This window comes from Panicum virgatum, chromosome 7N (genome assembly GCF_016808335.1).
Source record: "Panicum virgatum strain AP13 chromosome 7N, P.virgatum_v5, whole genome shotgun sequence".
In the NCBI taxonomy this organism is placed as follows: Eukaryota; Viridiplantae; Streptophyta; class Magnoliopsida; order Poales; family Poaceae; genus Panicum; species Panicum virgatum.
This window is the reverse complement of record NC_053151.1, coordinates 50,708,267-50,732,091: the sequence shown is the minus strand read 5'-3', so window position 1 is coordinate 50,732,091 and position 23,825 is coordinate 50,708,267. Positions and strand designations below refer to the sequence as shown.

At 46.8% G+C, this 23,825-nt stretch overlaps 4 protein-coding genes and 1 pseudogene across 6 annotated transcripts; 1 reads left to right on the top strand and 4 right to left on the bottom strand.

The window, feature by feature from the left end:
- The first annotated feature begins 808 nt into the window (after positions 1–808).
- On the top strand, positions 809–3,926 carry LOC120683247 (auxin response factor 13-like). The gene is made up of 3 exons (XM_039965303.1): positions 809–1,780; positions 2,645–3,254; positions 3,461–3,926. The coding sequence occupies exons 1-2, from the start codon at positions 824–826 to the stop codon at positions 3,221–3,223; spliced, it is 1,536 nt and encodes a 511-aa protein (XP_039821237.1). The 5' UTR covers positions 809–823; the 3' UTR covers positions 3,224–3,254; positions 3,461–3,926.
- Positions 2,503–5,743, bottom strand: LOC120683248. The gene is made up of 2 exons (XM_039965304.1): positions 5,241–5,743; positions 2,503–5,171 (listed from the first exon to the last, which is right to left on the bottom strand). The coding sequence occupies exons 1-2, from the start codon at positions 5,524–5,526 to the stop codon at positions 4,858–4,860; spliced, it is 600 nt and encodes a 199-aa protein (XP_039821238.1). The 5' UTR covers positions 5,527–5,743; the 3' UTR covers positions 2,503–4,857.
- A 923-nt stretch (positions 5,744–6,666) lies between these two features.
- LOC120683245 lies at positions 6,667–10,956 on the bottom strand. Of its 3 annotated transcripts, none has more exons than XM_039965299.1 (2): positions 8,490–10,956; positions 6,667–7,439 (listed from the first exon to the last, which is right to left on the bottom strand). In XM_039965299.1, exon 1 carries the CDS (start codon positions 10,628–10,630, stop codon positions 8,495–8,497), a length of 2,136 nt encoding a protein of 711 aa, XP_039821233.1. In that variant the 5' UTR covers positions 10,631–10,956; the 3' UTR covers positions 6,667–7,439; positions 8,490–8,494. The 3 variants fall into 3 exon arrangements, with proteins under 3 accessions (XP_039821233.1, XP_039821232.1, XP_039821234.1); XM_039965298.1 differs by having other exon boundaries at positions 6,667–7,442; positions 8,490–10,954; XM_039965300.1 differs by lacking the exon at positions 6,667–7,439 and adding an exon at positions 7,467–8,400.
- A 965-nt stretch (positions 10,957–11,921) lies between these two features.
- On the bottom strand, positions 11,922–17,998 carry LOC120683246 (small glutamine-rich tetratricopeptide repeat-containing protein-like). The gene is made up of 11 exons (XM_039965302.1): positions 17,724–17,998; positions 16,839–17,098; positions 16,490–16,523; positions 16,177–16,313; positions 15,982–16,048; positions 15,696–15,795; positions 13,935–14,098; positions 13,348–13,394; positions 13,195–13,242; positions 12,517–13,003; positions 11,922–12,263 (listed from the first exon to the last, which is right to left on the bottom strand). The coding sequence occupies exons 1-11, from the start codon at positions 17,797–17,799 to the stop codon at positions 12,253–12,255; spliced, it is 1,431 nt and encodes a 476-aa protein (XP_039821236.1). The 5' UTR covers positions 17,800–17,998; the 3' UTR covers positions 11,922–12,252.
- A 2,061-nt stretch (positions 17,999–20,059) lies between these two features.
- On the bottom strand, positions 20,060–22,092 carry LOC120680736 (annotated as a pseudogene).
- Positions 22,093–23,825: the final 1,733 nt, after the last annotated feature.

Genomic DNA, 23,825 nt, shown 5'->3' with positions numbered 1-23,825 from the left:
CGTGGCCTGGGTGCGCGAGCGCCTCCCCCGGCGCGTTTGTAACTTTAGATAATTTTCAACAGTGCAGTGTCGTGTCGTGGTACAATTGCAAGGTGTGCCCAGTGAGTTCCAAATTATAAATCATTCCAGGAACGTTGGAGAGTCAAATCATTTCAAAGTTTAACCAAATTTATAGAGAGAAACACAAATATTTATGACATCAAATAGATATACTATAAAAATATAACTAACAAAGAATCTAATGATACTTAATTGATATCGTAAATGTTATTACTTTATTGTATAAATTTGGTCAAACTTGAAAAATATTGACTCTCTAAAATTTTTAAAATGACTTATAATTTGGAACGGAGGGAGTAGTAGGCAGGGAGATGGGGCCTGCATGTTTTATGGATTTTCAAGGCGGCGCATGGGAAGCCAGCACAACAACAGAATTGCGGAAAATAAGGCAAAGAGACAGCAGCAGCAGTTGTTTGTTTGTTTTTTGATGGATGATTTATTTTTTTATTCATGATTTAAGGACGGAAAAAGAAAAGACAGGAGGATCGTGGGAAAAGGAGGGAAGATCCCGTTTGGCATTTTTTTTTCTTTCGGTTTTGTTTGTTTTGTTGAATTTAAAGAAGGAGTATAATAACATAATAAATATAAATATAAAAAAGGACGGCGACGCGACCATCTGAATGAATATCTGATGATGATGATCTGTTAGTAATCCGATCCGCCGCTTCCCATCCATCATTCCATCCATCCTAAGGAGTAGGAGTAGGAGTAGGAGTATTCGATCGGCATCGGCTATTCCCCCTCCCCCTCCATCTCCACCACAATGGCGGCGGCGGCGGCGCCGGCGCTGCCTCCCCCCGCCGCCCCCCTCCCCCACCCCATCGTCGACCACGACGTCTGGCTCGCCTGCGCCGTCCCCCTCTCCCGCCTCCCCGCCGTCGGCGCCCAGGTCTACTACTTCCCCCACGGCCACGCCGAGCAGTGCCCCGACGACCTCCCGGCGCCGCTCCCCACGCCGCACCTCTTCCCCTGCGTCGTCACCGCCGTCACCCTCGGCGCCGACGACAGGACCGACGAGGTGTTCGCCCAAATCTCCCTCCAGCCAGGACCCCACCACCACCACAACAACGTCGTCAACAACCACGGCAACATCGCCTACTTCGCCAAGCAGCTCACGCAGAGCGACGCCAACAACGGCGGCGGCTTCTCCGTCCCGCGCTACTGCGCCGACCACATCTTCCCCATGCTCGACTTGGACGACGACCCGCCCGTCCAGAACCTCCTCATGCGGGACGCCCACGGCAACCACTGGCACTTCCGCCACATCTACCGCGGCACGCCGCGCCGCCACCTGCTCACCACCGGCTGGAGCAAGTTCGTCAACGCCAAGCTGCTCGTCGCGGGGGACACCGTCGTCTTCATGCGCCGCCCCGACGGCGACCTCCTCGTCGGCCTGCGCCGCGCACCCCGGTACCCCGTCGTCGACCCCACCTCCACCACGGCGCCGCGCAACGCGCGCGCGCGGGTGCCGCCAGGGGAAGTCATGGACGCCGCGCGCCTCGCCGCCCAGGGAAGCCCCTTCACCGTCACCTACTTCCCGCGCCAGGGAGCAGCCGAGTTCGTCGTGCCGCGCCAAGAGGTGGAGGACGCGCTCAGAAGCCGCTGGGAGCCAGGAACGCAAGTGCGCATGCAGGTCATGGAGGCCGAGGACGCGCGCCGCACAGACTGGGCAAACGGCACCGTCAAGGCGCTCCACCCCAACATTTGGAGACCGCTCGAGGTGCGTGCGTCTGTTTGTCTGTCTGTTGCATTCCAGCAGAGGTCCCTCCATCACCTACGTATCTACTAGTTGTACTGCCATGCCATGCTGAGGATGCTGATGAATGAACGAAAACGAATGATGCCTTCGCCTTGCGGTTATTATTATATACGAGTATCATATTCATTCATGCGTACTAGGCAGCCTGCTGCCTCTCTCTGCTTCGACTTGTTCGTATCTGGCTGTGTTTAGTTCCCATTTTGGAGTGCCAAAATATAGCACTCTGTAGTACTTTCATTTGTATTTGATAATTATTATCTAATCATTGACTAATTAGGCTCAAAACGTTAGTCTTGCAGATTAGAACTAAACTGTACAATTAGTTTTTTATTTTATTTATATTTAGTACTCCATGCATGCATGTACTGTAAATTTGATGTGATAGGGAATCTTTTTTTAGATTTTGGATTTTTTGGACAACTAAACACAGCCTCTGTATCGTCTTGTTTCTTGTCTCGGAGTTCTCATCTCTGAATGATATATGCATCCTCCCTTTTCTATTTTGTTTTTTGTTTTCTGTCATGTTTCTCTAGTCCTGTAATAATGTACTCTACTCTGTACTACCTGTTAGTAAACTGAAGCCACCGAAAACATTTCATTCTTCTAGTTAGGCATGAGAGTCAGTTAATCAGCTTTAGCTTGATCCTAGCCTGGTAATGACAAAAAAAAAGTATATACACTACTTTTTTTTTTCTTATATATCATCTGTAGATCGAGTAAAATTATTTGCTTCTCCAATCCCCTGCCGCGAAGCATTAATGTTCTTGTTTTTGTTTCCCATTGTTGCACCTGACTTTGTGGAAATTCTACTCCACGCATCTGTAGATTGACTGGGATGACTCCTCGCCATTCTCAAAGACAAGGAACAAGTATGTAAATACTTGGCAAGTCCAGTTTGTTTCATTCCCTCCTCTTCTCAAGAGACTGAAGATTTCGGACACAATTCCACCTTTGTGCGCTGGAGATGGCTCCTCCTTGACCGCCCCACTGATGATCGGACCGGAAAGCAGTGCGATGGCTATACTGTTGGGGCCACCAATTCCTGCTGGCATGCAGGGAGCTAGGCATAGCGGCCCTATTGATGTACCACCACCCTCTTCATCCACCGTAGGAATGCTGACAACTCAGCAATTCTTCCCCCTGTCCAGCAGGGACCTTCTTCAGATGCCACCGAGTGTAATCAGCTGTGGCTCTTCTGGGATTTTTGATCCTGAAGTTGGTTCTCCTCCCAACAACTCAGTAAACACGCCTCCGCCTGAGCTTCCTGTCGAAGCGAAGAGCATACAACTTTTTGGCGCCACAATCACACCGCATTTTGCACAAATTGCTACCAATGGTGCTTCCGAAGAAGTGAATGGATCTACTAATGGTGTGGTTGATGAAGATGTTGGAAAAGATTTCTAATCCATATATATGCAGACGCGCGTACTTGAAGGTACCATCTTATCAACACCTCTGGTTGTAGTAGTGCAATGAGAAATGCTGAAAAAGTTTCCTTAGTTATTGGCTTGTCACTCTGATTCTATCATTATTATATAGTAAAACTATATATGTATGTACTTTGATGGATCAACCAGAACTGTGACAGCATCAGGTCGTTGTCACTGATTTGTTGGTTAATTGCGATTCTTTTGTTTGCAGATCAGAAGATGGTTGGATGAGACTGACTCCCTCTGCATCTGCATTTGTACCGGAGGATCCAACCGAGTGTCTGCTTTGTGGTGCATGCCGCAGTTTATCAGTGAGCAGCTTTATTAGTAAGCTGGGTCATTCAACCCTGGCGACCTAGTTAACTCTGTGCTGGTTGTTATATTAGCTAGAGAAGTTCGTCGGAAAAAAATAGCTAGAGAAGAGAGAAGCTTGTGGAACACCCTTGGTACTTGTTGCAGAGAGTGTGGTTTGTGGATTGCATTCTCTGTTCCATTTCGAGGTGTTTCTTTTTCGCGTAGTTTGTTTGACTAATACTGGTTGATTCTGGGAGAGAATGTGGTCTGGTCTGCTCTTGTGTGGTGTAAGGGATCGCTTGTGGAACTAATGTATGTTTTTTTGGTATGGATCATTGGTCGTCCTTACCTTTAATCGTAAAATATGATATGATGTTTGTCTTGTCTGTCAATTCAAGTCTTGCTTTCTCATGGATTCATTTTTGAATGCTACTTGCATGCATGCAATGGTGGCACCGTACCATTCACGGGAAAAAGGCAGTCAAAATGCAAGCCTGTAGTCTTTTTCTAACTTTCCTTTTGAGATTTGCCTGAAAAGAGAGATCATACTACTACTAGCGCAGCTACAGTAGATCCCCCCAAAACCTCCTGCCTTTAGCAATGCAAATTCTGTCCCTGTTTTTCTTTCCTCATTAATTAATTGGATTGGAATGGAAGAAAAGGTAGCGACATCCGATCCATCAACCATCATCATTGTTGAATTGTCCAAAGATGAGACTCTTGTCGATCTGATCAGCCACATGCATGGATGGAGCAGAGCAAACAGACATCCGATCCACCAACAGCGAGCTAGCATGCAGATCACTCCGACGATCGCATTTACCCTTTTATACCAGCCAAGCTAGCAGGCCATACTACTGTTGTATATGAATACTAATTCAGTGCGTACTTGACGATCGAGCACCCTAGCTAGCTAGCTACTTTTACAGGAGATAAATTCAGAGAAACACATAATTAATATATTCATCAGGCACTACTAGATCTCATGAACATTCAGAGAAACACATATATAATTAATATATATATTGATCAAGCACTACTAGATCTCATGAACAACAAGCTGCTAATAGTAATAGCAAAGTCCGATCCTCGAGAGCTAGCTAGCTAGCTAATTACTTGTTCTTTTTAATTTCCTTGTTGTTTAGCTATATTTGACCCACCACATGTACGTCTATATATATTACATTATGCACAAACAACAAGTATCCTAATTAAAAGAAATTAAGCACTCACTTGCACACGTCAAAATTAAAGCCCCGCGCTTGCAGTTGCAGATGATCGAGCAGACAGACATGCATCAGAGCCAGCGATCACTCACGACCACGCCCGGTCGCCGGCGGCTCGCCTCCGCGTGAGGCTCCGGATCCAGCCTCTGCCCCTCCGCTGATCCCCCGCCGCCTTCTTGCCGTCCAGCCCGACCGCCGCCGACCTCTTCCAGCGCGCCAGCTGCAGCAGCCGCCCCACCACCTGCTTGCGCCACCTGGTGACGCCGCCCCGCTTGGCGACGTGCTCCACCACCACCGCCCTCACCGGCGCTGGGGGATTAGATTTAGTACTGGCGGCGGCCTTGTGGCGGCTGTCCCACGTCGCCTTGCCGTTGTCCTCGAACTTGATGGAGATGAAAGAATCTACGCAGTGCCAAACAACAATTACTAATAGTAACTTGGGATGGCGGCGGCGGCGGTGGGCGTACATACCATCGGGGCTTGCGGCGCCGTCGGAGTCGTCGGCTGCAGCGTCGGCCCGGTGGTGTCGGGAGTCGAGGCGCTGGAGGAAGGAGGAGCCGAGCGCCAAGATGCTGCTGGTGGTCCTGCGGCGGCGGAGGGTGGCGTCGGCAGCGGCGTTGTTGGTGGTGGTGGCGAGGAGGAGGAGGAGGCGGTCCTTGAGGCAGTGGGCGCAGACGCCGACGACGAGCTCCCTGGGGTGGAAGCAGCAGTATGGGCTGTCGCCCTGGCCATGGCCGTACGCCGGCGGCTTGTTCATGCTTGCTGCACTGCTTTATCTTTCTTTCCTACGCTGGATCGGAGAATTGGAGAGGAGAGGAAGAAAGGAAGCTTCTTCACCCACTGGCTCACTTTACAATCAGAGAAGAGAGAGAGAGAGAGAGAGAGAGAGAGAGAGAGAGAGAGAGGGTCGGCTGCCTGCCTGCCTGCCTCTGCCTGCCCGCTGCTCACTGCTCTCAGCTCTCTGTCGTACGTGTGGTGTCGTCTGTCTCAAAAGGGTAAAAGGGTTATTGGCAGCACGCAGCCGGCGATCCGATCCGGCTGCCAATTCCCCAATTCTAACCGCCAGGCTTGAAACTTTTCATCTGGGATTTACAATTCTTTTATTCAGACGATGACCTGTTTATATTTAGAGGAATGTATGACAAGAAATTCAGTAATGTTTAAAAATTATTAATCTTCTTAGGGCAAGCAATTCCTCTGTTTTTTAATAATTATAATATATATATGCTATAATTATTAAAATAAACAGAGGAGGATGAATGATGCTAATAATAATTGAATAATGGAGCGAGATGGAAGCAAAGCTAGCGGTGGGTCGATCTCATGCACTGGATGATGGATGGTCCAAGTTTGACGGAGAAAAGGACCAGCTAGCTAGCAGCTACCAACATTTCATTGCATCTCACACCGATTGATTGATTGATCGATGGACGGATGGACGAATACTCATCAATACTTCAGTTTTTTTAAGAAAAGAAAAAAAAAACCCGATCCTAATGCATGATCCGATCATCCAATCCAGGTGGGATATACTCCCTCCGTTTTTCTTTACACACCGTTCTAGTAAATCAAATTTATCTAACTTTGACTAAATTTATAATAGAAAAATATAATAATAACTATACTGCCCAACCTATGCACCAACAATATATATTTCATAGTGGACTGGATTCAATGAACAATTTTGGTATTGTAAATTTTATTATTTTTAATATAAATTTGATCAAAGTTGGTCAAGTTTACTTAGGACAACCCTAACATGATATGTAAATAAAAACAGGAGTATGTCCGTAATGAAGCATTAAGATTGTGTTAATTGGTGGATGGCTGCAGCATTCATGTCGACAACAATGCAATGCGTATCAATTTAGCTGAAAAAGGAAAGGAAAACGCAATCTAGCTAATTAATTTGGATTGGATCGTAGGGTGGACGTCATGTCCGGCCTTGCAGGTGAACAAGCAACATGCACCCACATGGGCTGTCCAAGTCCAAGCATGGTGTTGGGCCAGCCAGCCGATCCGGCACATTCGTCGTTGGCCGGGCCCTGCTGCCAGCGACACACAAACACACACACACGCACACACTGCCTTGCTTGCACTTGCTCTCCATCCTACAGTTGCTCATGGAATGTAGCCATGGATGACCATCAATCAATCACCTCAGCAGCGCATGCATGTTCGCCACCACCACCACCAGTCTGAAGAATCCCATGCATCTCTCAACTTTGCAGATGTCAAGCCATATGCCAAAGAACTAAATGAATGAGCCTGCCTGTGTTTGGCCATGCCTCGCATACAGCATGCTAGTCAACATTATGTGCCATGTCACCTAGCTAGCTAGTATTCGATCAGCTACGCCTGCATCAGCTACGCCTACTGGCTATGCCGGCCAGGCCTCATCATCTACACTAATACCAGCAAAGAAAATCACAGCGTACAAACTAATAAGAGTACCTCTAGTTGCTTGGAAGAAGAATCTAAAAAGGAAGGACTACCGCCTCACACAGCTTGCTTACACAACTATGACCGACACCCAACCAGCTTCACCAAATTCGCTTGCCCATCGTCCAGGATACCGTTGAGCTGGTTCAGAATCTAGGGGCCCACTGCACAAACATGGGATTCCCCGACCTCCGAGGATGGCAGGTTCCAGGCATTCATACATCCTGCCTTCTGGGGAAAAACACACAACAAACAAAAGGTAAAGTTAAGTGCTGATACTCTGATAGTAGTCACACAAGAAAAGGAATGCACTTCCTCTAGCTAAAAGCCCCCACAAGTCCACAACAGTCAGCGCAAAGTAAAGTTGTCAAGTTCACACTCACGAAAAAAAAAAGAACTAGTTCACAATATAAATCAGCCGAGTGACGAAAATGAACGACATATTGTTATTTGCAACAGTCACACGACAGCAGAAATACACAAGAACACACCCTGCCTTGTCTGACAAACTGCACAAGAACACGGCTTGCATCATCTCACAAACTACTCGTTGCGCATGCACAGCACATGGATCAACAACTTAGAAGAAACCCACCACTGTGGTTTTAATGGTCATAGCTACAATGGTTTTTCTTGCCCTAAACAACCTACTATGGTTTTTTATTCATGCAAATATATTGAAATGGTTACAGTATGAGCAGAAAAGGCAGCTGAACACGTGAAAAGCATTCAATTTTGTGTATTAATTCAGGGCATGCTTAATATAGAATAATATAGTATGCTGTCACCATAGCACAAAGCAAACATGTTTATCAGTAACAATGGAAGGCCAGTAATGGAAAGAAACCAGTTTCAAGACATAGCTGACACTTTTCATCGTTAAAGTGTCCAAGCTAGGGTTCACTGCAACATGCCATGCATCATGTGTGAACAGCATAAGCCCAGGAGTTGTAATTGAAAGGCATGAAAATTCTACTAAACCTTACGAAGAGCAAAACATCTCAGCCTTCTGCTGCTGCTACTACTACGAGTGCCAAACAAATTAATGTCAGGATAGCACAAAATACATATGTAGCAACTTAAAGGCATCCCTCCCTTAAGGACCATAAAGGTTGCTGCTCAGTCCAACGAAGTCCGAGGGTTGTCAGGAAAACTTTGCTGTTGATGTGTCTATGCAAGATAGTCACTTCTGTACAGTTAAATGTTCAAACACGGAGGATTTACTTTACTCCCCCACCCAACAGGCTACAATAGAAATAAATATCTAAAAAGGCTTACTTGGATTAGAGAAACCCCCTAGTATGAGACTGGTCTTCATAGTCATCTTCCAGATTAATTACAGGAATTGTTCGGCCATTACCCATGTTGTGTACTCTAGCCTGTCCATCTGCTGATTGATCGAAAAACATTTGCCCATCCGTCAAATGGCAACTATCAAGTGCATGTTTCTCTACACCATCATGTAGAAGCATTTGCTCACTGTTCAGATCATAGCCATGCAAATCACGCATACCTGTAGGTAAAAGCATGACCTTTGATTCCATTTGGTGATCACTGACATGATGTCCGTCTGCACCATGACTTAGCAGGAGCTGATCACCACTCACGGGGTGGTTCTCCATCCGGTGGTCATCACATTCCTGCTCATCTTCATTTTGATTCAGAAGCAATTGCCCATTGCTCAGGTGGAATCTATCCGTATCGCGTGCACTCATGCCATGATTTAGGAGTGATTTCTCATTGTCCAACAGGTAATTATTCTGTGCATCTTCAACAACCTCATTGTTCAGATCATACCTATTCAAATCATGTCCATCCTTCAATGGATGATTATCCCCCGCATGCTCATCCTGACCTTGAATTTCTGAAGTGTCATCCTGTGCGTGTTCATTAGCCTCATTGTTCAGATCATACTTGTTGAAACCATGCCCATCGCCAGATACGCAATTTTCCCCAGCATGCTCATCTTCACCTTGGATTTGTGAAGCATAATTGTTAGGTTGCTGGTGTATTTGACCAGCTAAATAAGGCGCAGGTTCAGAAACATGATCTGTGGGAGGATCACCAGGAATCTCAGTAACTTCACAGCCATCTGGAGCTTCTACAATGCTTAGGTCAAAAATTCTGTACCAAGCTGGCAGCTCTTGTTCATCCCTGTTAAGATCACCAACACTAGTCTCAACTTCACTCTGTGGAGGCGGAGCCTCCATTTCATCCCTTACTTCAGAACAGCCATTGTCCTCAACCAGCGGTTCTATCAAACATGCATCGATGGGTGCACTTGCAGCTTCCATTTCCACTGCAACATTGCTGAGCTGGGACTGGCTACACACCAGTTGTTCAACAGATTCCGGTGGATGAAGATGAACATCAGCATCAGACAGTTGAGGCTGGGTGACATCCATTCCAACACCACATTCATCATTCAAGGGAGCAGCTGCAAACTCACCATCCTCGTCTTGAGAAATGTCTTGAGCAAACTCACCCTCCTCGTCTTCAGAAATGTCTTGAGTAGGTTCTAGTTCTAGTGGGATAGTCTCCGACTCCATCTCCCCGCCTTCCATAGCAGCCATTGCCTGATTGGCTCTGCCATCCGCCTCTTCAACCACAACTGCTGAACTAGGTAGCCTCTGCTGCCTTGTCATTTCGTCAACATCACCATCAGCAGCAGGAATAATGCCAGAGTCTGGCACCTTGGTGCGATTGCCTGGTCGGCAGTCTGAATCTCTCCTGCTGCCAGCGTGGTAGCTCCTGGTCCTGCTTCGACTCCTGCTCCTGCTCCTGCTTCTGCTCCTCCTTGGATCCACTCTGCTATCCGCGGAAGGGCGGCGATCGTTATGTGAGTAGGACCTCGACATTGGGGGTCTCTTGGGCTCCTGGTACTCGCGCGTCCGGCGGCCAGCCCGGTCGACATCGCCGGCGTCGTTGTACTTACGCCTGGCGTCAAAGCTTTGGGTCCTCCTGTCCCAGTTGGACCTCCGGGGTTGGGTGTCGTGATCCTCCCTTGCGCGGCCCCAGTCCCCAGCGTTCCGCCGCGATCTCGGTTCGTCTAGCTTCCTCCCGTAGGTGGCGGGAGAGGGGTCGGGTGGCTCGTGGCGTGGGGCGGGCTTGTGATTGGGGTCTTCCCTGGCCCGGAGGACGTGCACGGGGAGGACGCCTTGTTCGACCAAGTAGTGCGCGGCGAGGCGGCCGGCCTCGAGCAGGATGTCGGCGCGCGAACGCCGGTCGGCGATGTCGGGGAGGGGATTGTCGTCGTAGCGCCGCGGCGGTAGGGGCCGCTCGGGGCTGCGCCTCTGCGGCTGGGGAGGGCGGCGCTGGTGGGGCGGCGGCGGTGAGCGGCGGCGGTAGCGTCCTCCTCCCGCTCCTCCCCCTGAGGCTGAGGGTGGGTCGCGGCCACGAATGCGCGACCTCGGCTGCATGGGAGGGAAGGGGCCCTAGGCCGGAGAGTCGTGTGTCTGGCGTTGTCAAATCCGGCGGTGGCGGCGGCGCGATCGAGCAGGCGAATCCGGCGTCCGTCCGTTCAGTGACGTTCGTTGGGAGCCGAGTCCGGCGAGGCGCAGATCCGAGGGAGGTGAGCGCGATCGTTCGAGGTGCCAGCAGCCGGCGGCGGCGAGATGCGGGATGGAAGCGACGAGGGTTTGCTTTTGCTGGGGAAGGGAGGGGGAGGGGAGGGGGGCCGACAGGGCAAGGCAGCCACACCAACCCAACGATAAGGAAGAGGACAGGAGACCACTGCTCCTAGCTCGTTGCTATGCGAGCCCCTCCTAGCCTAGCCTGCCCTAAAGGAGGGATGGATGGATGGATAAATAGATAATTTGGTGAGCTCAGTTTGTAGTAATTTTTTGAAAAGTAGTTTGTAGTAATTTTGTTCTTGCGATTTTCAGTCTCCCCGCTGCACTGCACGCACACCTAGCCAGCTTCTTTTCATACCAGGGGATGTTTGAATGCTACTCCTATATATAAATAAATGTAATAATATTCGCTTGGCTTGTCAGCTAATCAGCCAGCAGTGTTTTTCTTCACACCAAATCAGCACCAGCCACAAATATTTCTCTCATAATAAATCAACATCAGCTATCAGCCACAGCCAAATGAATGAACGTAATTCGAGTGATACTGCTTCAATAAAGATTCCATGATCTTTTTAGGGAGGGAGTAAATATTTAGCCCTTCGTCTTATATACAAAAATATTTAGCAAATTTAGCCCTTCAAGCATTGCAACGATCAGTGCCACTGAAACCATGGGTCTGTTTTCTGGGCTCTTCTCCCTGCTTTTAGACGGCCCAAAGACACACTAAAATCTACCCATCCATTCACTTAGCTCTGTATTTTTCTCTCGGACTTAATCAACATCAACCACCAGCCATAAGCCAGTCAGTCAGCAATATTTTTTTTACAACAAATCAACACCAGCTACCCGCCATAGCTAGCCAAACATAGCGAATAAAGAAAAAGTAAAGCAAAGTGAGTTTTCTCTTTTTGGTGAAGGGAAAGTCAAGTGAGTTCAAGCTACCCTACTCTGTTTGATCAATCATGTGCAGTGGTCCAAACGGAAGCATAAAATCGCAACCTCAAAAGGGAAAGGATACACCCCATTCCAAAGATGGCATCCGCACAGATTGGAGACTCCCAGCCACAGCTTTTACTCCTCTCCTTTCTGGTACCAAAGCAGCCAAGAAAGGATTCACATTCACTAGCAATGCAACGGAGGCCATCACCAACCTGACAAGCATTTGCCGATTCCATCATCTTCATAAAATGACTATGGTTATACACTTCATCCCACCCACAAGTTTTTCACTACCAACCTACATAATAAACTTACAAATATTTCATAAAGTAGCAACTGCCAGCCAACAAGTTTTTGAACTCAGCATAGTTAATGATTCATCAACGCTGAGATGGCCAGGAAATACTAAGTTCGGCGAAAAGGCGCCCAAGAATTTCCATGCTTCTCAGGGTGGAAGGACAAAATAACATGCCACCTTAAGACTTCTGTATACAATAAGCCACATTTACGCATTTCCTGCTTCCCACATCTTAATCTGGTCCTGTACAATAAGCATGCCTCAGTAAAATAATTGGTGTATTTGACCCTTTCAATTGTTCAAAACTGATCTAAGATGGCACTCTACATAATGGTAAACCCAGCTTCACTTTGTTAATGCTCAGTAAAATAAATGGTATATTTATGAGTACCATTCAAACACAACTTGAAGAAAAACACGCCCTGTTCTGTTCCAAGCATGTGCTGGAAGACCTTGAAAAAACCAACCAATAAAATGAAATGGATTATTAACAAACCTCTAGGTGTGCCTTCATGTGGACCCATCTGTGGCCCAAACATCTGCATCACAGTTCTCAAAGCCTCTGCAGCCTGCTCAGGTCCTGTCAAGTTTATATGGATGCCACCATCCCTATGTATGCCTGGTTCACCATGTTCCCTTTCATGTCCACTAGAAGCTTGGTGTGCACGATTTCCTTCATTACCTGATCCTGAGAAGGCAAAAGGAGGAACTGCAGCACCGGTTGGGAAAGCAGGTGGAGTATTTGAATTCCCTGATTGACTCGATCCTTGCCCGCTAGCATTGACATTTGCTTGACAAAAAATGTCATTCAGATTTAGACTCATCGATTGTCCAGATGGTGGTTGACCAAGATCAGATCCACGATTGATGAAGTTGGCGAAGAATTCAGGATTTGCAGAACTACCGGGTGGAAACAGATTAAAAGGAATACCATTACTTGTAAACATTGGGTGTGATCCTTGAGCTTGACGTGCGTGCGTATTCTATAAACAAGATGACTAATTGTCAATTTGTAAAAATGCACCACTTAGTAAAAAAACAGAATCTTCAGTAGACATCTCAACTAGGAACCTTTAACAAGCATAACATTTTGTTTTTTAGAAAACAATAGTGTTTATTCATACAACATATCTCAGACTATCTGAATGGCATAGGAACTTTATAGTGACAGTACCTGCTCTTCTGGTGGGACTTGTTGTTCGGCCAATTTCTTTTTGGTGACCTAAGTTTCGGGGCCAGAGAGCAAAGTGAAGAACAAAAAAAAACACTGATTAGTTTGCATACACATCTTCCATATGAAAATAAATTAAGAACATAAAATCATTACCTCAATATTCTGCTGGACATTTTCATTACTAGGATCAAGCTCAGCGGCTGCAAGAGCAAAGTAGATAAACTATACGCTCATACGTTTTTTCTCAAATATGCAGAAAAGCTGTGCTATTTCATTAAAGTAGACGAAAATTATACAAGGCTGCACCATAAACTCCCATATTATTGGGTAACATCACTCTATAGTGCACTGCAGAAACATGCGGGGCTTACAAATGGAAAATTTTGATCATATGACTGAGTATAAGAATCGTGGGAATAAATTTGATGCATCAGACTTTGGTAGTTTAAACAGCCACTGCATGCCACCCTAAGAAAGCATGGTATGGATTTGGTTGTAGAATTTGGTAAGGACTCAAGAGGCCCAGAGTTAATGTTTGTTTAATTGGATTTCTTAAAAGTACAGATGCCCAAATGTCAAGGAATACAAAAGAGAAAGGAAGAAAATTGTTTTTAGGTTGTATGTCAATATAAGCTGAAAGTGAAGAAAAAAGTCTTAACTTCTAGGTCCACAGTTCAAATAAAAGGGGGTCCTGTCAGAAAAACTTGTCCGTGCACTGCGGAAAAGGTTAACAAGCACACCTTTCAAGTATCCCTTGTTTAATGCATCTTGATAATTCCCTAGAGCAAAATAAGCAGATCCAAGTCGGCTATATGCTTTGCTGTAGTTGGGGTTGATTTCAATCGACTTTAGGCAATCCACAATAGCTTCATTGTTCATATTAAGACGGGTATAGGCAGCAGCCCTGGGATTTCATGTACGTTTTCATGTTACATAAAGGCAGAAGCAAAAAATTGACATTATGAAATATGAATTAACTATCAAGGTTAATACATGAAGACAAAAATGTTGAAGATCCCTTCAGTTGACAATGAGAGCACTTGTGATTGCGTGGAATAATAGATTGATTAGGGTATACAACACATGTACATATATATAGGCAGCCCTGAGATAGGTTTATAGAATCACAACCAATCAGGGGCCTAACCTAATCATCTAGGCACGGCAAGGAGCCGGCCATGGGCCTGGACGCCAGGCCCATCATGCGCATGCAGGTTGAGGACGGCGCCGGCCTCATGAAACAGCAAGGCGGCGTTGACGTCAGCAGGGGGCTCGGAGAGGGCAGAGCTGTCATCGGCGTCCCGTTCCTCATCGGAGGCAGGGGGCGCGCCCTTGCGCTCCTCGGCAGCGCGGGCCAGAGCGGCACGGACACACTGCAGCGGCGTCCCATTCACAGCCGGCGGCGGCGGCCTCCGCCTCAGCTGTGGCCGCGCGCGCAAGGGCGCCTCGCGCGCAGCCGGCGCGCAGCGCGTTCTTCTTCCGCGCTCTTGGCGTCAGCGGCAGCGTCGGTTGATCCGGTCATCACGCAGGGAGACGGAAGAAGAGCGGCGGCGGGTGCGCAGCGAAGGATCACGCGCAGGGAAGAGGGCGCAGGCGGCGTGCGCTAGAGGATGCGCAGCGGTGGATCGCGCGCAGGAGAGGCGACACGAGCGGCGTGCCTAGGGTGCGGAAGAACTAGGGTTGAACCTAGACTCGTGATACCATGAGAGCAATTGTGATTGCGTGGAATAATAGATCGATTAGGGGTATACAACACATGTGCATATATATAGGCAGCCCTGAGATAGGTTTATAGAATCAGAACCAATCAGGGCCCTAACCTAATCATCTAGGCACGGCAAGGAGCCGGCCATGGACCTGGACGCCAGGCCCATCACGCACATACAGCACATAAGCACATATATTCTAACAGACAAGTTCCCAAAGGGCTTCTGACCAACTCATTCTCTCTCAAATATGTCTATTCAGGAACCGAGCCTACTTTAGAAAGTGTGGGTGTACACCTCCACGCCTCTACCCAGGTTTGAGTCCTCTCCAAATCGAATTAGGTTGTCTATATCTTCTCATTTATAGTAGCTCCCTAGATCATACTAGGTTAGTAGGGTTTGGTTTTTTTTTCTAGGCATTCTATCACATCAAATATTGAGTTTCCAAAGCAAACTAAGAATAGGTACAAGGGACTGAGACTCCCTACATTACAACACCATAAAGTATGATTTAGGAAGAGGAATGCAAGAATTTTGAAGCAACAAGAAATATTCATCTATACTAGTTAAGGGAGTTAAGTATTAAACTGACATTAATCGCTTAGGAGTTAAGAAAGACATCTCAAGATTACATCCTATATTACACTATAGCACATGAAACTGGAGAAAAATTCCAATCTCAGCTTTTTCTGTTGTATCACTTCAACATCTCACCATGAAAGACAAAACGAACAACCATACCAACTTGCACCCCACATGTTCACAGTCATCAGAAGCTCTTAAATTGTTTCGTACCTGTTACAGTAGTAAATAGCATGTTTCCTGCTCAATGCAATGGCACAGGTGTACAGTTCTACTGCTTTAAGGTGTTGGTTTGATCTCATGAATTCATTACCTGATAAATGAATGAATGAATAGTAAGGAGTCAGTTAACGAAACCCAGCACAGTTACATTCATTTCTTGATGCGTACAGAAGGTCGGAACTGTAATGTCATTAACTTTTACATTTGCATATTAAAATATAATGAAGATTGCCAAGTTGGAAGTTGCACATTTATGTACAAACTAATGGCCACATACCTCTTGATTTGAAGGACTCTGCAAGGTCTACTAAGCTTGCCTTTTTCCTTCCTGACTTTTGCATTGACTAAATAGAAACAAACCATTGGTCCATAATTAGTCATAAAAATATGCCAAGAACAATCAAGACTAGAAAAGGAGAAATAGGTACAGTCCAAGTAATGGTTATCCAAGCAAGAAGATAGTTCATCTTACTAGTACAGCTTCATTGAAGTATTGCGTTGCTTTTGAAAGTTGGCCAGGATCTTCAGCTCCCGCAGGAGATGTCTTAAAGAAATTGATTTCATCAAGTGCGGCATAAACTTTTGCAAATAGTTCATCTCCTGAATGATCTGACCAAAACTCAACAAAGGATCACGAGAAGAGAGTAACTTTAATGGGAGATCTTCTGGTGATAACACAAAATCCTTGAAAATAAAATCAAGATACACAAGGAGTATTTTACAAATAAAAAGATAGGCATGATATTTGCAACTATATCTGAATATAGTTTATATTATAGTCATACCTAGGTCAAAGGTATCCTCCACCTGGCTGTCACTCTGATCAGGATAAGCGAGAGACCATATGAGACAGTAATATAACTAAATAATGGTATCAGGGAAGAGTAATGAAACTGTATCTATCTATCAGCATATGATATATAAGGAGTTGTGACTAACATGCACATCAAATTCAATGTGCAACAATATTGTCAATAAATGGAAAATATGAAAAAACATGTGTTTCAAATTTGGACATTGTGGAAAGGATGGTTGTTAAATAGAAACAGTATTCATGTGACAAATGTGGTGTTACACACACACACACACACACACACACACACACACAGAGAGAGAGAGAGAGGGAGGGCATACATTTGATGTTGTACAGTTATTAGAGTCTTCCTCAATATTAGATGTACTCGCGCTTTGTGATGGCTTGTTTGATACTGATTGTGGTACCAATCCAGGTCTTGGCTTATGTCTTCCATCAGCTTCAAGAGAAGTAAACAGTTCAAGTAACAGTCCTGGTTCTATCCCCTTGCCAGCGGCTGATGAGTCGACACCAAAAATGGATTCCAGGCATTCCCTAGCAACTTCGAGAGCTTCAGGATCAGCCCCAGGAGCTAATTCAACTGCATTGCAAACATGGTTTTATTGTCAGAAAAATGAATAGCGAGAATCTCAAATGAATGAAACCCAAACCAACCATGTGTTTTGTCACTGCTAAAAGGAGAAAGCTGCCATTTTCGTCTTCCTCTTGTTTATGTTAAGAGTTTATAACTGGCTGTATGTCGCAAATATATGCCACTTCCACACTAATCTAGAACCAAATTTCATGTCGTTTTAAATGCATCCGCCTGTCCAATATGCCTAGCATTATATATTTCCTCCACCTCCAAATTGGAACCTAAATTACAACTAGAAGAATCTCTAACCCTAGATTAGAAGGTGGATTTCGCCTGATCGCCGGAGAGTAAGGGTTTCGATCAATTATCCGAAAATGGAGGCCACATCAAGATCCAAAAAGGTAAATTTTTAATTGAGTTTTTTTATAAGAAAATTTTTAATTGAGTTTGGTGGAACGCAGGAGCAGAGGAGGACCGGATCCCCTCCCAAGCTCCCACAGCGAAGCCAGAACCTGTGTGAATTGGATAAAGGGATCGGGCGCCGCAACCGACTAACGATCAGAAGAGGCGGGTGCGGAATCGGATTAGAGAGGAGAAGGGAATAATGGTGCGTGGCGAGCAGAGTACAGACCGGAGTTGAGGAAGTCGAGGAAGGAGAGGACGATGCGGCGGGAGACGGGTGAGTCGGAGCGGGTCATGTTCCCCATGTTGGCCTTGGCCCGCCGGCGCCGGAGCAGCGAACGGTGGGGGTGGGGATGCGGCGGTAGACGAGGAGGAGACACACTACACGCACTTTGACGGTTGACTCTACTTCGCCCAGCCGAGAGCAGCACATAGGGGTTTGAAAGCCAAATACGCCAAGAGTTAGGGTTCTTTGTGCAAAAAGCGCAATCATTTCTGTTTGGTTGCATGGCATCTTCAGAGTTCCAGAGACTTCTTAAGTAAAATTATTAATACGATGGCGAATTCCCAGCCCACAACATGCTGCTCGCCCGCGAGTGCTCCTCCCAGCAGTCGGTTTGGGACTGGCCAGAACAACCACCAGTCTGGACGTTGGTGACCTGAGATTTGGGACTGGCCATCAAGGAGGAAAGGTAAGGTACCTGCAGCCTTTTTGGGTTTAAAGTACTTTTATCTACGCTAAGGTTTACAAACCAGCCAAGACTTGCATTAGTTTGGTACAATAAAATAGCCCAGTAATTTCAACCTTCATAATTTTTTTTTTACTGAAACTGTGGGGGAGTTTCCCACAGCATATATATTAGGGAAAATTCGATTCATGCCACCACAACTCCGTGAATTTAAGTGTCATGTTGAAAATCATATCACTCAATGGCATGATTTTCAACATGAGATCCAATTTCAAAAAATTAGAGTGGCATGGATCCAACTAACCCTATATATTAAAGCAAAAGAGAAGACAGTTACAACAATGAGACAGAGATTCTTACAAAGCAAAGCAGGGGGAGGGGAGTGGGGAAGAGGGGTGGAGGGAGGAGAATAATTACAAAACTGTGTCAAGCCAATCTAAAACTGTTGATCTGTAAATCTCATTAACTCTATGTAATTGTAAAATTACTTGTGCTTTGAACTTCACAGTCCATAGCTGGATGTTAACCACCTTTCCCTCAAAGATCTTGTCATTTCTGAGATTCCAAAGCTCCCAAGCTGCAATGATAAAGATTTCAATGAGGTATGGCAAGCCCATGGCAATGCTGCACTGTTCTAGCCTCTTATGTATGTCCAGGCTGTTGTCCCATGAAAATCCAAGTTTCTGCCAGCAGATTGTGGAGAAGGGACAGTCAAAGAAGAGATGGTTGACATCCTCTAAAACTTGATCATTACAGAGTACACAAAAAGAGTTAGGCTGGACATGAAATTCCTCCTTTGAAGCATGTCTCTAGTGTTCAATCTATCCAGAAGGATGAGCCAGGCAAAGAATTTAAGCCTTGGTGTGCACTTCGACTTCCATATCCAATTAAAGGTTTTAGGCACCTGCAGATGCTTGAAAGCCAATTTATAGAATCGACTTGCAGTATACTGATTATTACCCCAAATGAATGACCATGTGTCTGTAGAGCTTTCATCATAGCTGATTTGCTAGACATCTTGCTGCAGAGAGAGAAGTTCTTGTAGTGCCTGTTCAGATAAAGGTAAATTGAAAATATCACCAATCTCTCGTGCTTGCATTAGACTGTAGACTGAGGTATTCTGATCTTTTGCAAAGGAGTGCAGTATTGGATATTTCAACCTTCATGATTGAGCAAGGCTGTGACGCCTTGCATAAAATGGAATAAAACATTATTCTGGATTTTTTTTGTTCAGAACATTTATTTTATTATTCCTTGCATTGTATCATTAATTCTCATGTTGGCGTAGAAATTAAATACAACTTATGATGCGGTGCGCGAAGCGTATCTACATGTTATGGAACAAAAGATGAGAACAAATTACGTTATGTTCTAGTATATATATATATATATAAATACACGTGTTCAGGCCGACCCCAAGGGGTTCGCCGTAGTTCGTGTCAAAAAAAAAAATACAAACTAAGTAGAGCAGAACAAAAGATGAAGGTTATGTTGTGGAACATGGCTCAGGACTATTTGTCGACAGGTGCTCAACTCAAACTTACATGCCTCTGATATGTGCTTCTATATAATGTGGTAGGGAAGAAATATAATGGTGCAACACGTACATTATTTTAATGTGCTAATATGCATATGAAGTTTGGCGCGAAATAATAAAAAGGTATTTTGGCATCAGATGCAAAATCCAATATTTGGCTTCAATCAAACAATATGGCATCAGAAATGCAGTCCGGCCGTAATGGTGAAAACAATGTTCATCCCAATGTAGTTGCAGAAAGGGTGAAAGGTGGTTATGTACAAATGGCATTGCCAACATCGCACAGGTGTGAATCTGAATACTCTGCTCCAAAGCATGCCATCCCCCCCCCCCCCCCCCCCCCTAATTATTAAGCAAGAGCCTTGCAGTTGTAGACGACAACAAAGCATGGGAGGATGGCCCTGGGGTTGAAGACCTGCAGCTCCTCCAGGTTGGAGTAGAGCCCCGCCGACCCCGCCACCGACTCGAACTCCTCCTCCGACGACTCATCACCGTCATGCTCATCTGCCGCTTCGCCCTCCTTAGTTATTGTCGTTGTCGGCCGCCGCTTCACCCGCCCCGCGATCACCCGGCACACCAGCATCGCCCTCCTCCGCCGCTCCTCCAGGCCCTGATCAGCGTCGGCGTCGTCGTGCGCGCGGCCGCTCGTCGCCATGGTCCGCACGCCGCCGTCGTTCCTGAAGCCGTCGCGGATGATGGCGCAGGCGCCGCAGCCGGTGGCGGCGGCGTCGCACAGGTGCGTGGCGCCGTCGAGGCCCAGCGCGCAGGCCAGGGTGGCGCAGTGGAAGCGGAGCAGCTCGTTGCCGTCGGCGGAGCAGCGCGGGTGCTTGGTGCTGGTGTTGGCCTGCTGCTGCTGGGCCCTGGCGGCCTTGGCCTTGACGGCGTCGCGGTACTCCTCGAAGCGGGCCAGCGTGCGGGCCGTGTTGTGCACCTTGAGGATGCGCTCCACCTGGCACACGGGGCTCTGCTTCTTGAGCCAGCTCGACTGGAAGATGATCTCGATGATGTTCCGGCTCGTGTCATCCGACCCAAGCTCACTAACTGCTCAGCAGTTTCAGTTGCAGTCAGTCAGGCACTTTATTATTTTATTTATGCAAATGCAATGCAGTTTTCTCAAAAATCAGCTACTGTTGCAGTCAGTCAATCACTTTGCTTTCTACAGTTTGTAAAAGTACTACTCCTACTATATGCTGCATGCTAGGCAGTCGTGGGACCAACCAAAAGCCAAGCCATCATCAAAAGCAGCAGGAATAAAGCTTGCTCTCACTCACTTTGACGCAACAGAAGATAGATGACTACTACTGGTACTGTAGATGTACCCCCCCATGCGACAGTGGCTGCCTCAGCGATGAAGAATGTGCAGTAGTATGTATATACATATGTCTGAATTTTGCAAAAGAAATTGTTATATTATTTCAGACTGAAGAAGATTTTGCATTGGTTTCTTTTTATTAAATTAGTTCGATAATATTGTGTATTTGTGTGAGAGAGAATGGATCGAATGGATTATTTGATTGTCTATGGGTGGTAGGTTGCTAATAATTAATAGCTAGGAACTAGCTAGCTAGGATACATTCACATACCTGCGTGGCTGATGGACTGGTGGAGCTGCAGGCTCTCCTGCGTCCTGCCTGACGAAGATCTCGCCGCAGTCGGGGCAGGTGGTGGCCCTCATGGACGAGCTGCCGCCGCTCACGGGATCCACCACCATGTGGCACTCGTAGCACCCCGACAGCTGCCGCAGCTGCATGCCGCCCCGGAACGACGACGACGACCCACCCCGCTGCAGCTGCAGCTGCTGCTTCGAGGAGCTGGGGGGCAGCTCGCCCAGCGGCTTCCGCTCGCTGGCGCTGCTGCCGCCGCTCACCGACGCCCGCCGCTTGCCCGCCGTCTCCTCCGCGCACCCTCTGGCGCCTGCTGTCGTTGAGCTTGCAGCAGGCCAGCTTCTCCGGCGCGGGCGCGGGGTGCTGCTGCTGCCCGCTGTTTCTGCAGGAGAAGATGCTCTTGAGCGCTAACCTGTAGGAAGGGCTCTCCGCCGGCTCCCTGCACTGACGATGACTCGTCCTGCTGCTGAGCCGCCTGCCGCTGCCATCTTTCTCCGGCTTGTTGCTCATCACAGGTTTCTTCTTCATTGCGGCTGCCGACGATCTGCCGCCTGCTGCTTCCACCATTTGCCTAGCTAGCTAGCTAGCTGCTTCCCTCTAGGCTCTAGATGGAGCGAGGCCTAATTTTCCTTGCTTTAGCTCAGCTCGATGCTCAAGGCTTAGCCAGCCGGGTTACGTACGTTTGCTATTAGCTTAATTAATTGGATGAAGCATCAAGTAGTAGTACGTCTGCATTGAATACTAGCTAGCTGCAAATCTCATATATATAAGCTCTAGTCGAGTCAGCTGACTGATCGATTGACTCCGAAAGTAATTTGCTCTCATTGAGATCAGTAAGTACCAGTAGGGAGCGATAGATGATGGTCCATGCATGGCATTTCTTGGTCTTGGATCGATGCGAGCTAGCTAGTGGCAGTAGCATGCAAGATCTATCCGAAATGAAACAGCAGATCGAGGAGACTAGATAGCTAGTGTCCAAGCAACAAGTTGAGGCAGATACATACATACATACATACATATATACGCTTGGCCTGGCCTGAATACATATAATCGTACGTGGCAGTAGAAGGAATGAAACAAAGAGCAGCTACAGATAGATCGATGTGCCGTTGACCAGAGCAAGCTATGCATGCAGCGCTGCAATTTGTATATCTTCACAAGCTACTAGTGGTTTTTCACGCATGGGTTCCTCATTAATTACTGGATGATAATAATAATAATAATAATAATAAACAACTAGTCTCAGCTGCACAAAGCGGTTAATAATAAGTTGTTAAACAACCTAAGCTACCAGAAGAGTAGTAGTAGTAGTCATCAGAAATGCAAATGCAATGTAGCAAGGACGGAGTGACAGCGACGCCACATGCAAATGCAATTGTTTGGGAAGGTGGCTTGCCGCCTGTGGCTGTGGCTGATGATTCTGCACTGCACTGCGCTGCGCCACTGAGGTGGTAGTGGCCATGGCATCAACCAGCTGAGGTCGAATAATGCAGGAGCAGGAGTGGAGGTATGGGCAGGGGCACAGTCTGCATCCTCCTCCTTGGAGGAGGAGCTTATTGGTGACCGATCACATTTTCCAAGGAGGAGTGTGAGGACAGTTCAATGCTAAGAGCGAGCTGAGGTATGGATGATGCATCGATCCCACACCCAAGCTCGGCCGGTCCTCAAGACTGCACCAGTTGCACTTGCTCACCTGCCCTGCCCTGCCCACTCAAGTCATGGCTGCTGCAGCTGCATGCAGGACAATAGGCAGGCATCGATCAGCAACCAACAGAATAAAGTGGAGCTGACTGCCCGAGCTTTCTTTGTTTCACTTATCTCTGTCCTTGTGCAGGCAAATGCAAGCCCCTATGCCATAGTATGTATGCCATGATGCATCGAAACTTCACAGCCACCTGCCCTATTTGCAATGTTGCTACTATGAGATCAGGATTCAGAAATGCATGCATGCGTCTTTAATACGGCTGTACCACTGTGTATATACTAACTATATATGTTAATGTAATCTGATCGATGGTGTGTCCTCCTAGCTACTATTTAGCAGGTGCAGTGGGCAATTGGTCATGGGCTCGCCAAGTTTCCTGCAAAAGCTGCCTGCCTGCCTGTGCCTGTGCCTGTGCCTGCGTGAAATAACTCAGCTTTATGCTTTATTACCTTGATACACCGATCAAAATCAGCCATAGGATTCTACCTATCTATCTTGACTTGTTGAGTGACATTGTTAACAATTAATAAGGAAATAACCCACCATGGCTGTACTGCTGGTGCGTACTAGTACTGCAGACAGATTTTCTGAACAAACCAAGGTGATGACGTTTGTTGCGAGTTTCAGTGTGGCAGGCATGCTGCTGCGAATGCCATCTGGAAGAAGCACGAGGCCGGCTCTCAAAAGAAACAACGCACACCTCGATTACGCAAGCGATCCAGAATAGTATATTCTACTGTTGATAATCTCTTTATTAATATAGTAATGTTGAAATCATGCATGCGTGCATAGAGTA

Coding starts and splice junctions, on each gene's coding strand:
- LOC120683247 (XM_039965303.1), top strand. CDS start 824: ATGGCGGCGGCGGCGGCGCCGGCGCTGCCTCCCCCCGCCGCCCCCCTC. Junction 1,781..2,644: donor ACATTTGGAGACCGCTCGAG/GTGCGTGCGTCT, acceptor ACGCATCTGTAG/ATTGACTGGGATGACTCCTC.
- LOC120683248 (XM_039965304.1), bottom strand. CDS start 5,526: ATGAACAAGCCGCCGGCGTACGGCCATGGCCAGGGCGACAGCCCATAC. Junction 5,172..5,240: donor CGGCGCCGCAAGCCCCGATG/GTATGTACGCCC, acceptor GGCACTGCGTAG/ATTCTTTCATCTCCATCAAG.
- LOC120683245 (XM_039965299.1), bottom strand. CDS start 10,630: ATGCAGCCGAGGTCGCGCATTCGTGGCCGCGACCCACCCTCAGCCTCA.
- LOC120683246 (XM_039965302.1), bottom strand. CDS start 17,799: ATGGGGAACATGACCCGCTCCGACTCACCCGTCTCCCGCCGCATCGTC. Junction 17,099..17,723: donor CCTCGACTTCCTCAACTCCG/GTCTGTACTCTG, acceptor TTTGCAATGCAG/TTGAATTAGCTCCTGGGGCT. Junction 13,004..13,194: donor AAGTCCCACCAGAAGAGCAG/GTACTGTCACTA, acceptor TCTTGTTTATAG/AATACGCACGCACGTCAAGC.